This window comes from Kogia breviceps, chromosome 9 (assembly GCF_026419965.1).
Source record: "Kogia breviceps isolate mKogBre1 chromosome 9, mKogBre1 haplotype 1, whole genome shotgun sequence".
NCBI classification, from domain to species: Eukaryota; Metazoa; Chordata; class Mammalia; order Artiodactyla; family Physeteridae; genus Kogia; species Kogia breviceps.
Window position 1 is genome coordinate 76,480,507 of NC_081318.1, and position 13,987 is coordinate 76,494,493.

At 41.2% G+C, this 13,987-nt stretch overlaps 1 protein-coding gene across 8 annotated transcripts in view; it reads left to right on the forward strand.

The window, feature by feature from the left end:
• LOC131762377 (phosphatidylcholine translocator ABCB4) overlaps nt 1-13,987 on the forward strand; it is an 86,101-nt gene that overhangs the window by 69,714 nt on the left and 2,400 nt on the right. For 7 of the 8 annotated variants that reach the window (XM_067042695.1, XM_067042692.1, XM_067042693.1 and 4 more), the window contains 4 exons: nt 1,847-2,003; nt 3,767-3,964; nt 5,402-5,608; nt 8,843-8,989. In XM_067042695.1, the coding sequence (XP_066898796.1) occupies nt 1,847-2,003; nt 3,767-3,964; nt 5,402-5,608; nt 8,843-8,989 (709 nt within the window). Of the gene's footprint in view, nt 1-1,846; nt 2,004-3,766; nt 3,965-5,401; nt 5,609-8,842; nt 8,990-10,374; nt 10,442-13,987 lie in introns of those variants that run through there. The other variant, XM_067042696.1, reaches the window with a different exon arrangement.

Here is a 13,987-nt window from a genome sequence, read left to right on the forward strand (position 1 = left end):
CCAACACAACAAAGAGACCAACACAACAGACGGCCTGGTCCCACTCCTCCAGCCTCCTTCCCTGCTATGCTTTTCCTTGCCAAACCCCATCAGGAGCCAGAGGACCAGAAAAACCCTTCGATGCAGACCCTGAAGGTCAGCCTGTCAGGCATAGAGGAGGATGGTATAAGATAGAGATGGGAGAGTAGAAAGTGTTTTTGAAGGGACAGATGGAAATAGCCAGCTGGGAATTACCACTTGGAGACATTCATTGTCTAGAAAAATACCAATGAAAAAATTGGCCCTGCTTGTTTTGTTTTTATCATTAAAATGTTAAATTCTGGATAATTGGAAGATAGCTTTTAAAATCTTTCATACTAAAGCTGCATTACAGGCTGTACAGGAAAGCTAGGCAGCTAGCTACATGTGAGTTGTTCATCACTCTTCTAAAATTTGATTTTTGATAATTAACCTCATCAAATATTTAAGGGAGAGCCTTAACTCTACCCACCATTTCCCCCACCCCCGTGTACTTAAAATACATTTTAATACCTTAGATTTACACTTTGCTGCACAGCAGTAATTAATACAGCATTGTAAATCAACTATACTTCAATTTAAAAAAAAGAATTTGGGCTTCCCTGGTGGCGCAGTGGTTGAGAGTCCGCCTGCCGATGCAGGAGACACGGGTTCGTGCCCTGGTCCGGGAAGTTCCCACATGCCGTGGAGCGACTAGGCCCGTGAGCCATGGCCACTGGGCCTGCGCGTCCGGAGCCTGTGCTCCGCAATGGGAGAGGCCACAACAGTGAGAGGCCCGCATACCGCAAAAAAAAAAAAAAAAAAAAAGAATTTAAAAAATAATGTATTAAATTACAAAACAAGGAGCCAAATACCCTTACACCCAATCCAGAATTATTTATCTGGTCTGTATCAGGGATACAGAAGCAAAGCAGAAAATATTCAGTGCATGGAACTTATTTGATTTAATTTTTTCAAACTTGTGGAACTTTGGTCTCTCTTGTTTGAGTGTTGCTCAGAGACCAAAAAAAAAAAAAAAAAAAATAGTTTCCCCCAAAAATCTTAGATTTAGAAGTTTGGGGGAAATTGTTTAAAGTTCTCTATTAGAGATTTTCCTACCCTCCCCTCTCTCTAGGGAGCTCTGGTGCCAGAAGTAAATAGCTTTGTGGAGGCGTAAATCTCAGAATCTTTAGTTCCTCCTAGAAGTTATAATCCATATCCATTCTTTTAATTGGAGAACAGACCGTTAGCTTAATGTTTTTTCAGGGTCATAGCAATAGTTATTTTACTTGTAAGAGAAAAGCTATTTGTAGTAAAGGCTTATTTTGCTCAGTAAGAATTCTTTAACCACAGTGACAATGATTATTGTTTGTTCGGGGCTGCAGAAGAAACCACACTCTGGAGATCAGGGCTGTAGAGTCAGGAGGCAACCTCGCTCCTTGTCCGGTACTGATCAAGTCCCTTCAGCCCCTAGAGCTTCAGTTCTCTCAAGTCTAAACGGGGTATGTGGCTTGTTACTAGAATTACCTGAGATCACAACTCAAGATTCTGTTAGCAGATGCTTCCTGAGAGAGGAGAGCTTTACAAAGTTACATGAAATCTAGGAAATGAGAAGCTCTGTAAGGAAGCCAGAAGGCAGTAGAAAAAAAGGAAACCCTCAGGCAGTGGGTGCCGCCGCCCCTCCCGTCTCCTTTGGTCCTGGAATTTTCTAGCAATGTGTGGGGGAGGGAGAAGGGGGATGAGTAAGGGAGTGAAAACATCTGTACTGGCCAGCAGTAAGTCTTTGGGCTTTGAGACATCTCGGGGCTAAATTATATAAATTAATGTTTAAATTTCTTCTCCCATCTAGAGTGTTTTCAGCGATCGTGTTGGGCGCCGTGGCTCTAGGACACGCGAGTTCCTTTGCTCCAGACTATGCTAAAGCCAAGCTGTCAGCAGCGCACTTATTCAGCCTGTTTGAAAGACAACCTTTGATTGACAGCCACAGTGAGGAAGGCCTGAGGCCTGTGAGTTCTCTGCTGTCTGATCAGCACTTGGTTAATTTTTTCCTAAAGGTTTGCTGTCTGCTGCTAGATCATGTCGACCGGAAAAAAAAAAAGGCACAACGTGAGAGTTGTGAGTTAAGTTTTATTCGGGGCAAAATGAGGACTGCAGCCCGGGGGACAGCATCTCAGAGAGCTCTGAGAAACTGCTCCTAAGAGGGAGGCAGAAGGTCAGAGTTCCATAGGATTTTAGTGAAGGGGGCACGTGCAGTCAAGCACGCATTTTGGCAGAGCCTTGCTACTGGTCACAAGGAGCAGATGCCCCCATTAACGATTGTAGTGCTTTTCTAGGTACGAGAAGATGCAAGAAATTGGGTTCATAAAATTTTCTCCTGAAAATACCTAACTATCTGAAGGCCTGTTCTGCCAGTTTTTCCCAGAGCACAGAGTGCCTCATTCCTGATCTCCACCCCCAACTCCTTTCAGGGGCCGTCGTGCCGCAGTTTGTGACTTTGTCCTTGTAGGGGCAGATGGCAAGCGGCAATTTTTAGTTGGCAGTCGCAACCACAGGATAAATGTGTAGTGATTACACTGACATTCACTTCCCTGGCTTTGTGATAGTTACAAGGCTAATAATATTTGGCCAACTTTCCTGGCATTTTCAAATTTCATAGGGGGTTGCAAGGATGAGCACATCAAAAGTAAAGCCTCAAACCCAGATGTACTAGAACTGAATAATTTCCATGAAAATTGTGAGTCATTTCTGCATGGAAGGTATGTGCCTGTAGCCGTGTGTGTAACTGCATTAGCAATTTGGCTTTCATCACATGCTGTCATCACAGCGTTACAACTGGTGAGAAGGCCACTTTATTCAGGGTAGGAGGAATAATCCTTTACTATCCCCAAACTTAGATCTCAGTGTTCTTTGTGTTCCTTGCATAACACAAGCCGCTGCACGTTTTAATGCAGGCAAAGCAGCGTGGGTAAAGCGATGGGGACTTAACACAACCGTTTTGGAACTTCACCAGGTATTTCCTGTTCTGAGAAAATAGCTGTGCCCAGTGAGGGAGATAAAGAGGCCACCAGGGCTGCAGGCAAGGGCTGTCCACTGAGATGGCAGGTAGAAACTGCTCTAAATCCCCAAGCCTCTGAGCCTTGGGCCATGGACTTGGCTCCAGCCGCAAAATCATCAGTTGGGAAAACTAAATATTTGTCTTCAATGAACCAGAAATTTTGAGTTAACAACTCTGTAATATGACTCTCTTTAATTAACCTGTACCCCCGCCTCCCATCTTCATTTTGTATAACAACTTGCTACCAATACTAACTGGTGCCAGTACCTGTACTGAATATGAATTGTATGTTTCTCTGCTACAGTGTTTGGTAAAGCTTCCTTGAAATTATACTTTTATTTTTTAAATTTATTTTTGGCTGCACTGGGTCCTCATTGCTGCACACAGGCTTTCTCTAGTTGCGGTGAGCAGGAGCTACTCTTCGTTGCAGTGCACGGGCTTCTCATTGCGGTGGCTTCTCGTGTTGCAGAGCACGGGCTCTAGGTGCATGGGCTTCATTAGTTGCGGCTCACGGGCTCAGCAGTTGTGGCGCACGGGCGCAGTAGCTCCGCGGCATGTGAGATCTTCCCAGACCAGGGCTCGAACCCATGTCCCCTGCATTGGCAGGCAGACTCTCAACCACCGTGCCACCAGGGAAGCCCTTGAAATTATACTTTTTATTCCAGTCATTATCAGACCAATTACAATAGCAACATAAAAATACCTATTTTTTAGGATAAGTTTGAAGGAAATGTGACACTTAATGAAGTCGTGTTCAACTATCCCACTCGACCAGACATCCCAGTGCTTCAGGGGCTGAGCTTCGAGGTGAAGAAGGGCCAGACGCTGGCCCTGGTGGGCAGCAGCGGCTGTGGGAAAAGCACGGTGGTCCAGCTCCTGGAGCGGTTCTACGACCCCTTGGCTGGAACAGTGGTGAGCACACTTTCTTAAATTAGTAACTTGACTTAAGGCAGTATTTCAAATGGCTAAACCAATATTTCCATAGCAGAAAAAACTGGGTAAGACCTATAATCCTAACTGATACGATGACCCCATTCTGTAAACCCCAAGGTGGCACCCATAGTCAGACAAATATATGGGGACAGTAGGGTAGAACACCAGGAATTGAGTGTAGTTCAGAAAGTACTGAGTATGAAGTTGATCTGTGCCCTGCCCTGGGCCTTCTGAGCCAGCTGGAGCCTCCCGTGTGAACACTCACTCGCTTCCTGGGTTATAAAGGTAAGCCGCCCAGTCCTGCCAGAGTTCTGAGTAGACTCCCTCCCCTCCTCCTCCTGCCTTGCCATCTCTCTCTAACCCATGCTCCAGCCCTCTCATATTTGGCTTTCAGTACTGAGGTGGTGGTGTCTAGCCCCTGGCCCTCTTCCACGAGTGGAGACTTGGCTCTTACCGATAATGGCTGCACTTCCCATTACCTCGGGATGGTACCCACTGACCTAGCCCAGGAAGCCCACCCCCACTCAGACAGCCACCAGAATGTTAAACCTTGTTGTTTCTTTGGGGAAAATCTTATGCTTCCACTGTTACAATTGCTCTAAAGGTATGAATATGGGCAAACGAGCTCAACAATACTCTGTAGGTGTGCTGTGCTAATACTACAGTGGGAATTTCTTTTTCTAGAGGGCAAGACTGTTGGACTTGTATTTCTTCACCGTGCCCTTTGCATTGCTGGAAGCTGTATTCTCAGTTCGCACATCACAAGGCTCCTGCAGAAGCATCATGCCTCCTGCTTACAGCAAACAAAAAAATAATCAAAATCACCATCAACAAAGCCAGTTTTCCAAAGATAAAAGATACTGCCCTTTGAGCTTGTCCACTTTTCATTGAACTCTTGTCCTCAGTGCTATCAAGGCTGGTAGTTCTCAAGTGAAAGAGAGGTAGAGGTAGGAAAGGAGATAACCAACTTTCAAAATCTGGGGCCATGCTGCTGATCTGCTTTTTTTCCCTGGTGTGCCTGGAGGAGGGGGATACAGTCTAGGTGAAAGGTTGCAGTTGTTCAGGTGACAGCAGATATGAGCAGGACACCTAACTGCATACTTGTTAAAGGCAGAGGACAGTACGCTTGCCTGGATGAGGGCAAGTAGGAACAAAGAAAGTAATGTGGAAAGACAGGGCCAAACGTGCCACCATTTTTCCAGGTAGAACAAGAAAGGGATGGCCTAGTCAACATAAAAAAAAAAAAAAATCATTTTGTTGGCTGTGTTGGCCTCCAGCAGTGTAAGAGCTTACAGGCTGTGAGGGTTGGTATTTCACAAACTGCTAATGCCCACGTGCAACAGTCCTCCTAAGTAACTTACTGTTTAGTTATTTGTTTTTAAGCCCTTCTTATAGTTTGTGGACTTTGCTTATCAGCTCCTAGATGGTCAAGAAGCAAAGCAGCTCAACATCCAGTGGCTCAGAGCCCAACTCGGAATTGTGTCCCAGGAGCCCATCCTGTTTGACTGCAGCATTGCCGACAACATTGCCTATGGAGACAACAGCCGGTCTGTAAAGATGCCTGAAATTGTGAGTGCTGCCAAAGCAGCCAACATCCATCCTTTCATCGAGACCTTACCCAAAGTAAGTGAACTGGTGGCTTCCTAGGCTGATACCAGAATCAACTGCAAACTGTTTTCTTCCTCCAGCAGTTCCCAAAGTTATAATTCAAAGTCTTGTAACAGAACTTGCCTCTGTACTAGCACTGTGACCTTGGACAAGACACTGAAGTCCATGATACCAAGTTTCCTTACTGGTAAATGAGAAAATTAGGCGTGGTGTCTACTTCATACAAATGTCCTGAGAAGCAAACGAGGTGATGTTAAGTCACCTCAAACTGGTGGTTGAGGGCTGTGTTCGTACTGTAGCCATGTTTGCTTTCTTTCTTGTGGTACTTTCTTCTTTTTTTTTTTTTTTTTTTTTTTTTGCGGTACGCTGGCCTCTCACTGCTGTGGCCTCTCCCGTTGCGGAGCACAGGCTCCGGACGCACAGGCTCAGCGGCCACGGCTCACGGGCCCAGCTGCCCTGCCGCATGTGAGATCTTCCCGGACCGGGGCACGAACCTGTGTCCTCTGCATCGGCAGGCGGACTCGCAACCACTGTGCCACCAGGGAAGCCCAGTACTTTCTTTTTTAATTAAACATTTTATTTTGAGATAATTATAGATTCATGTGCAGTTGTAAGGAATACAGAGATCTTGTGTACCCGTGACCCAGTTTCCCCCAATGACATCTTGCAAAACTAATAGGGTATTGCAACCACGATACTAATTCTGATACAATCCACTGATCTTGCTCAGACTTCCCCAGTTTTATTATACTTGTCTGCATTTGTACACGTTTGTAGTTCTATGCAACTGTACTGCGTGTGTAGACTCATGTATCCACTACCTCTGTCAAGATATGGAACGTTTTCATGACCAGATTCCTCATGTTGCCCTTTTATAGCCACACACCCCTCTTCCCTGCCCGTACTCCCCACGAGCCCTGGCAACCACTAACTGTTCTCCATTTCTGTAATCTTATACTTTAAGAATGTTATGTAAACATATGTACAGTATATAACCTTGTGAGATTAGCTTTTTCCCTCAGCATAATTCCCTGAAGCTGTTGTGTATAACTGTAGTTCATGCCTTTTCATTGCTGAGTCGGATGGATCCATGGTCTGGATGGCCCGCAGCGTTTTACATTTTTATTGGGGTATAGCTGATTTACAATGCTGTGTTAGTTTCTGGTGTACAGCAAAGTGAATCATTTAGACATATACATTTATCCACTCTTTTAGATTCTTTTCCCATATAGACCATTACAGAGTACTGAGTAGAGAGTTCCCTGTGCTATACAGTAGGTCCTAATTAGTTATCGATTTTATATACAGTAGTGTGTATGTGTCAATCCCAATCTCCCAATTTATCCCCCTCCCCTTACCCGCTGGTAACCATGTTTATTTTCTACATCTGTAACTCTATTTGTTTTGTAGAGAAAAGGGAACTCTCTTGCACTGTTGGTGGGAATGTAGATTGGTGCAGCCACTATGGAGAACGGTATGGAGGTTCCTTAAAAAATGTAAAAATAGAGCTACCATGTGGTCCTCAGCTTTTTTAACTAGTCACCTGTTGAAGCACATCTAGGTTGTTTCTGTTTGGGCTATTAAGAGTAAACCTGCTATAAATACTTGTGTACAGGTTTTAGTGTGACCCTAAATTTTTATTTCTCTGCGATAAATGCCCAGGAGCACAATTGCTAGACCATATGCTAATTGCTTGTTTAACTTTATAAGAAACCGCTAAACTGTTTTCCAAGGTGGCTCTGCCGTTTCATTTTCCCACCAGCAAGTATGAGGGATACAGTTGCTCTGAATCTTTGCCAGCATTTACTGTTGCCACTATTTTTTCTACTATCCTGATAGGTGTGTAGTGATATCTTACTGTGGTTTTAATTTGCATTTCCTAATGGCAGAGGATGTTGAACATTTTTTTATATAGTTATTTGCCATCTATATTTCCTCTTTGGTGAAATGTCTTTTCATGTCTTTTGCCCATTTTCTAATTGGATTACTTTTTACTGTTGAGTTTTGACAGATTTTTATATATTCATGTTACTAGTCCTGTGTTGGAAATGTAGTTTGCAAATATTTTATCCTAGTTTGTAGCTTATATTTTCATCCTTTTAACAGGGTCTTTTTCAGAGCTCTGGTTTTTAATTTTGATGAGGTCCAATTCATTTTTTCCTTTTACAGACTGTGCTTTTTATGTCAAGTCTGAGAACTCTTTGTCTAGCCCTTGGTCCTGAAGATTTTTCTCCAGTTTATTTTCTAAATTTATGGTTTTACATTTAATTTCACACTCCATTTTGAGTTAATTTTGGTATAAGGTTTTCTTTAGTGTTTTATTTGTTTGGAGAGGACCTGTACTCTTCAATTTCCATGGTCCCCAACACTCCCTATTTATTACCTCATTATAGCAGCTATGACTATAGCCAAATTTCAGTGAAATCAATATGAATTTGAAAACTAAGAGTTCAGCGAAACAATTTCACAGTGACTAGTAACTTGATCTTATATTGAGTGCTGTGTATTCTTTTTCTCTTGATTATATATTCCTTAAGTGTAAGAACAGAGACAAATTCATTTTTATACTTCCCACAGTTCTGGCATAATAGGTAGCTCAGAAATATTTAAGTGAATGAATGAGTTTTAAAAAGGCTCTATGTGGGTCACTGGGCTCCATGTGGGTCATGTGAATATTTCAAATTAAAAATGTTATACCTTAAACATTAACATGGGCTTCCCTGGTGGCACAGTGGTTGAGAGTCCGCCTGACAATGCAGGGGACACGGGTTCGTGCCCCGGTCCGGGAGGATCCCATGTGCCTCGGAGCGGCTGGGCCTGTGAGCCATGGCCGCTGAGCCTGCGCGTCCAGAGCCTGTGCTCCGCAACGGGAGAGGCCACAGCAGTGAGAGGCCCGCGTACCGCAAAAACAACAACAACAATAACAACAAAAAAAAAACATTAACATGTAACCATTTTAGGACTCCAGTGACAGCAGATCAGCTGACATTTTGATAACGGTAGGAACTGGAGAATTTGTTGCAGCATACCATTGAAAACTAAGGTCATTAATTTTCTAGTTTGATTTTGAAAATGAATGTCCTGTTAAAATTAAATAGACTACTTGGTAGTTGTTAAAGAAACTTTTTAGTGATTCTAAGAAATTTTTCTTATAATCAGAACTGTCAAGTGTTAAGAAGTTTATTCAATATGTCATTAGAATTTTTCTGAGCTAGAACTTTATTAACTTTATTAATGGCTAACTTGCAGAAATATGAAACAAGAGTGGGAGATAAGGGGACTCAGCTTTCAGGAGGTCAAAAACAGAGGATTGCTATTGCCCGAGCCCTCATCCGACAGCCCCGAATCCTACTCTTGGATGAAGCTACATCAGCTCTGGATACTGAAAGTGAAAAGGTATGGCCTCCTACCTCATGTCCCATTTAATTTATAAAATAGAACTTTTTTGTGCAGTCAACCATGAAAAAAATAGATAAACACACAAACAGCTCATACAGCTCAATATCCAGGGGGAAAAAAAAAACCCAATCAAGAAATGGGCAGAAGACCTAAATAGTTATTTCTCCAAAGAAGACATACAGATGGCCAACAAGCACATGAAAAGTTGCTCCACATCACTAATTAATGGAGAAATGCAAATCAAAACTACAGTGAGGTACCACCTCACACTGGTCAGAATGGCCATCATCAAAAAGTCAACAGGGACTTCCCTGGTGGCACAGTGGTTAAGAATCCACCTGTCAATGCAGGCAACATGGGTTGGATCCCTGGTTCTGGAAGATCCCACATGCTGCAGAGCACCTGAGCCCGTGCCACAACTACTGAAGCCTGTGCACCTAGAGCCCATGCTCTGCAACAATAGAAGCCACCACAATGAGAAGCCCGTGCACCGCAAGGAAGAGGAGCCCCTGCTTCCCACAACTAGGGAAAGCCTGCATGCAGCAACAAAGACCCAACACAGCCACCCATACATAAATAAATAAAACATTTATTTTTAAAAAAGTCTACAAATAATAAATGCTGGAGAGGGTGTGGAGAAAATGGAACTCTCCTACACTGTTGGTGGGAATGTAAATTGGTACAACGATTATGGAGAACAGTATGGAGGTTCCTTAAAAAACTAAAAATAGAACTACCATATGACCCAGCAGTCCCACTCCTGGGCATATATCTGGAGAAAAACATGGTCTGAAAGTATACATGCACCCCAATGTTCATTGCAGCACCATTTACTATAGCCAGGGTATGGAAGCAACCTAAACGTTTGTCCATTGACAGACAAATGGATAAAGAAGATGTGGTACATATATACAACGGAATGCTACTCAGCCATAAAAAAGAACAAAATAATGCCATTTGCAGCAACATGGATGGACCTAGAGATTATTATACTAAGTGAAGTAAGTCAGAGAAAGACAAATACCATTATGATATCACTCAAATGTGGAATCTAATTTAAAAGTGATACAAAGGAACTTATTCACAAAACAGAAACAGACTCAGAGACATAGAAAACAAACTTATGGTTGCCAAAGGGGAAAGGTGGGGAGGGATAAATTAGTCTGCTTTTAAAATGTACATACTACTACATATAAAATAAATAACCAACAAGGACCTACTTGTATAGCACAGGGAACTATATTCAATATTCCATAATAACCTATATGAGAAAAGAATTTGAAAAAGAATATGTATATGTATAACTGAATTACTCTGCTGTACACCTGAAACTAACATACCATTTTAAATCAACTCTATTTCAATAAAATTTTTTAAAATAGGCAAGCACAGGGCTTCCCATGTGGCGCAGTGGTTGAGAGTTCACCTGCCGATGCAGGGGACATGGGTTTGTGGCCCAGTCCCGGAGGATCCCACATGCCGAGGAGTGGCTGGGCTCCGCAACGGGAGAGGCCACAACAGTGAGAGGCCCGCGAACTGCAAAAAAAAAAAAAAAAAAGGCAAGCACAGAAATAAATGTAGATAGTGGTTATTTTGAAGTAGAATATTTTTATTGAATCCCTTCCAGCATTTTCCAATTTTTCAAAAATGACCATGTATTACTTGTATAAACAAAAAAAAGTTATTTTTTGTACTTTTCATTTGCTTTAGCACATTAATAATGGAAAAACTGGGAAATAAAATACTCAAAACTGAAGTAGTTAAGTTTAAATCATTTTGTGACTAGTGTGAGAATCCATTTTTATTATAAAGAACATAACTATATGCAAGAGGGATTATGTAGCTACCCACCACCAGTCCCTCCCATCAGGAAACTTGCACAAGCCTCTTAGATAGCCTCACCCACCACTGGGCAGACAGCAGAAGCAAGAAGAACTACAATCCTGCAGCCTGTGGAACAAAAACCACATTCACAGAAAGACAGACAAGATGAAAAGGCAGAGGGCTATGTACCAGATGAAGGAACAAGATAAAACCCAGGAAAAACAACTAAATGAAGTTGAGATAGGCAACCTTCCAGAAAAAGACTTCAGAATATTGATAGTGAAGATGATCCAGGACCTCGGAAAAAGAATGGAGGCAAAGATAGAGAAGATGCAAGAAATGTTCAACAAAGACCTGGAAGAATTAAAGAACAAACAAACAGAGATGAACAACACAATAACTGAAATGAAAACTATACTAGAAGGAACCAATAGCAGAATAACTGAGGCAGAAGAACAGATGAGTGACCTGGAAGACAGAATGGTGGAATTCACTGCTGCAAAACAGAATAAAGAAAAAAGAATGAAAAAAATGAAGACAGCCTAAGAGACCTCTGGGACAACATTAAATCCAACAACATTCACATTATAGGGGTCCCAGAAGGAGAAGAGAGAGAAAAAGGACCAGAGAAAATATCTGAAGAAATTATAGTCGAAAACTTCCCTAACATGGGAAAGGAAATAACCACCCAAGTCCAGGAAGTGCAGAGAGTCCCATACAGGATAAATCCAAAGAGAAACACGCTGAGACACACAGTAATCAAATTGGCAAAAATTAAAGACAAAAATTATTGAAAGCAGCAAGGGAAAATCGACAAATAACATACAAGGGAACTCCCATGAGGTTAACAGCTGATTTCTCAGCAGAAACTCTACAAGCCAGAAGGGAGTGGCATGATATACTTACAGGGATGAAAGGGAAGAACCTACAACCAAGATTACTCTACCCAGCAAGGATCTCATTCAGATTCAATGGAGAAATCAAAAGCTTCACAGACAAGCAAAAGCTAAGAGAATTTAGCACCACCAAACAAGCTCTACAACAAATTCTAAAGGAACTTCTCTAAGTGGGAAACACAAGAGAAGAAAAGGACCTACAAAAACAAACCAAAAACAATCAGGAAAATAATCACAGGAACATACATATCAATAATTACCTTAAACATGAATGGATTAAATGCTACAACCAAAAGACAAAGGCTTGCTGAATGGATACAAAAACAAGACCCAGACACATGGTGTCTACAAGAGACCCACTTCAGACCTAGGGACACATACAGACTGAAAGTGAGGGGATGGAAAAAGATATTCCATTCAAATGGAAATCAAAAGAAAGCTGGAGTAGCAATACTCATATCAGATAAAATAGACTTTAAAATAAAGAACGTTACAAGAGACAAGGAAGGACATTACATAATGATCAAGGGATCAATCCAAGAAGAAGATATAACAATTATAAACATATATGCACCCAACACAGGAGCACCTCAACTGCTAACAGCTATAAAAGAGGAAATCGACAGTAACACAATAATAGTGGGGGACTTTAGCACCTCACTTACTCAAATGGACAGATCATCCAAAATGAAAATAAATAAGGAAATAGAAGTTTTAAATGACACAACAAACCAGATAGATTTAATTGATATTTATAGGACATTCCATCCAAAAACAGCAGATTACACTTTTCTCTCAAGGGCACATGGAACATTTTCCAGGATAGATCACATCTTAGGTCACAAATCAAGCCTCAGTGAATTCAACAAAACTGAAATCATATCAAGCATCTTTTCTGACCACAACGCTATGAGATTAGAAATGAATTACAGGGAGAAAAAAAACGTAAAAAGCACAAACACATGGAGACTAAACAATACATTACTAAATAACCAAGAGATCACTGAAGAAATCAAATAGGAAATCAAAAAATACTTAGAGACAAATGACAATGAAAACATGATGATCCAAAACCTATGGATCAGTTCTAAGAGGGAACTTTATAGCTATACCAGCCTACCTCAAGAAACAAGAAAAATCTCAAGTAAACAATCTAACCTTACACCTAAAGGGACTAGAGAAAGAAGAACAAACAAAACCCAAAGTTAGCAGAGGGAAAGAAATCATAAAGATCAGAGCAGAAATAAATGAAATAGAAACAAAGAAAACAACAGCAAATATCAATAAAACTAAAAGCTGGTTCTTTGAGAAGGTAAACAAAATTTATAAACCACTGGCCAGACTCTTCAAGAGAAAGAGGGAGAGGACTCAAATCAGTAAAGTTAGAAATGAAAAAGGAGAAGTTACAACAGACACCACAGAAATACAAAGCATCCTAAGAGACTACTACAAGCAACTCTATGCCAATAAAATGGACAACCTGGAAGAAATGGACAAATTCTTAGAAAGCTATAACCTTCCAAGACTGAACCAGGAAGAAATAGAAAATATGAACAGACTCATCACAAATAATGAAATCGAAACTGTGATTAAGAATCTTCCAACAAAAAAGTCCAGGACCAGATGACTTCACAACTAATTCTATGAAACATTTAAAGAAGAGCTAACACCCATCCTTCTCAAACTCTTGCAAAAAATTGCAGAGGAAGGAACACTCTCAAACTCATTCTATGAGGCCACCATCACCCTGATACCAAAGCCAGACAAAGATACTACAAAAAAAGAAAATAAAAGACCAATATCACTGATGAATATGGATGCAAAAATCCTCAACAAAATACTAGCAAACACACTCCAACAACACATTAAAAGGATCATACACCATGATCAAGTGGGATTTATCCCAGGGATGCAAGGATTCTTCAATATACACAAACCAATCAATGTGATACACCATACTAACAAATTGAAGAATAAAAACCATACGATCATCTCAATAGATGCAGAAACAGCTTTTGAACAAAATTCAATGCACATTTATGATAAAAACTCTCCAGAAAGTGGGCATAGAGGGAACCTGCCTCAACATAATAAAGATCATATACGAAAACCCACAACAAACATCATTCTCAATGGTGAAATACTGAAAGCATTTCCTCTAAGATCAGGAATGAGACAAGGATGTCCACTCTCACCACTATTATTCAACATAGTTTTAGAAATCCTAGCCACGGCAATCAAAGAAAAAGAAATAAAAGGAATACAAATTGGAAAA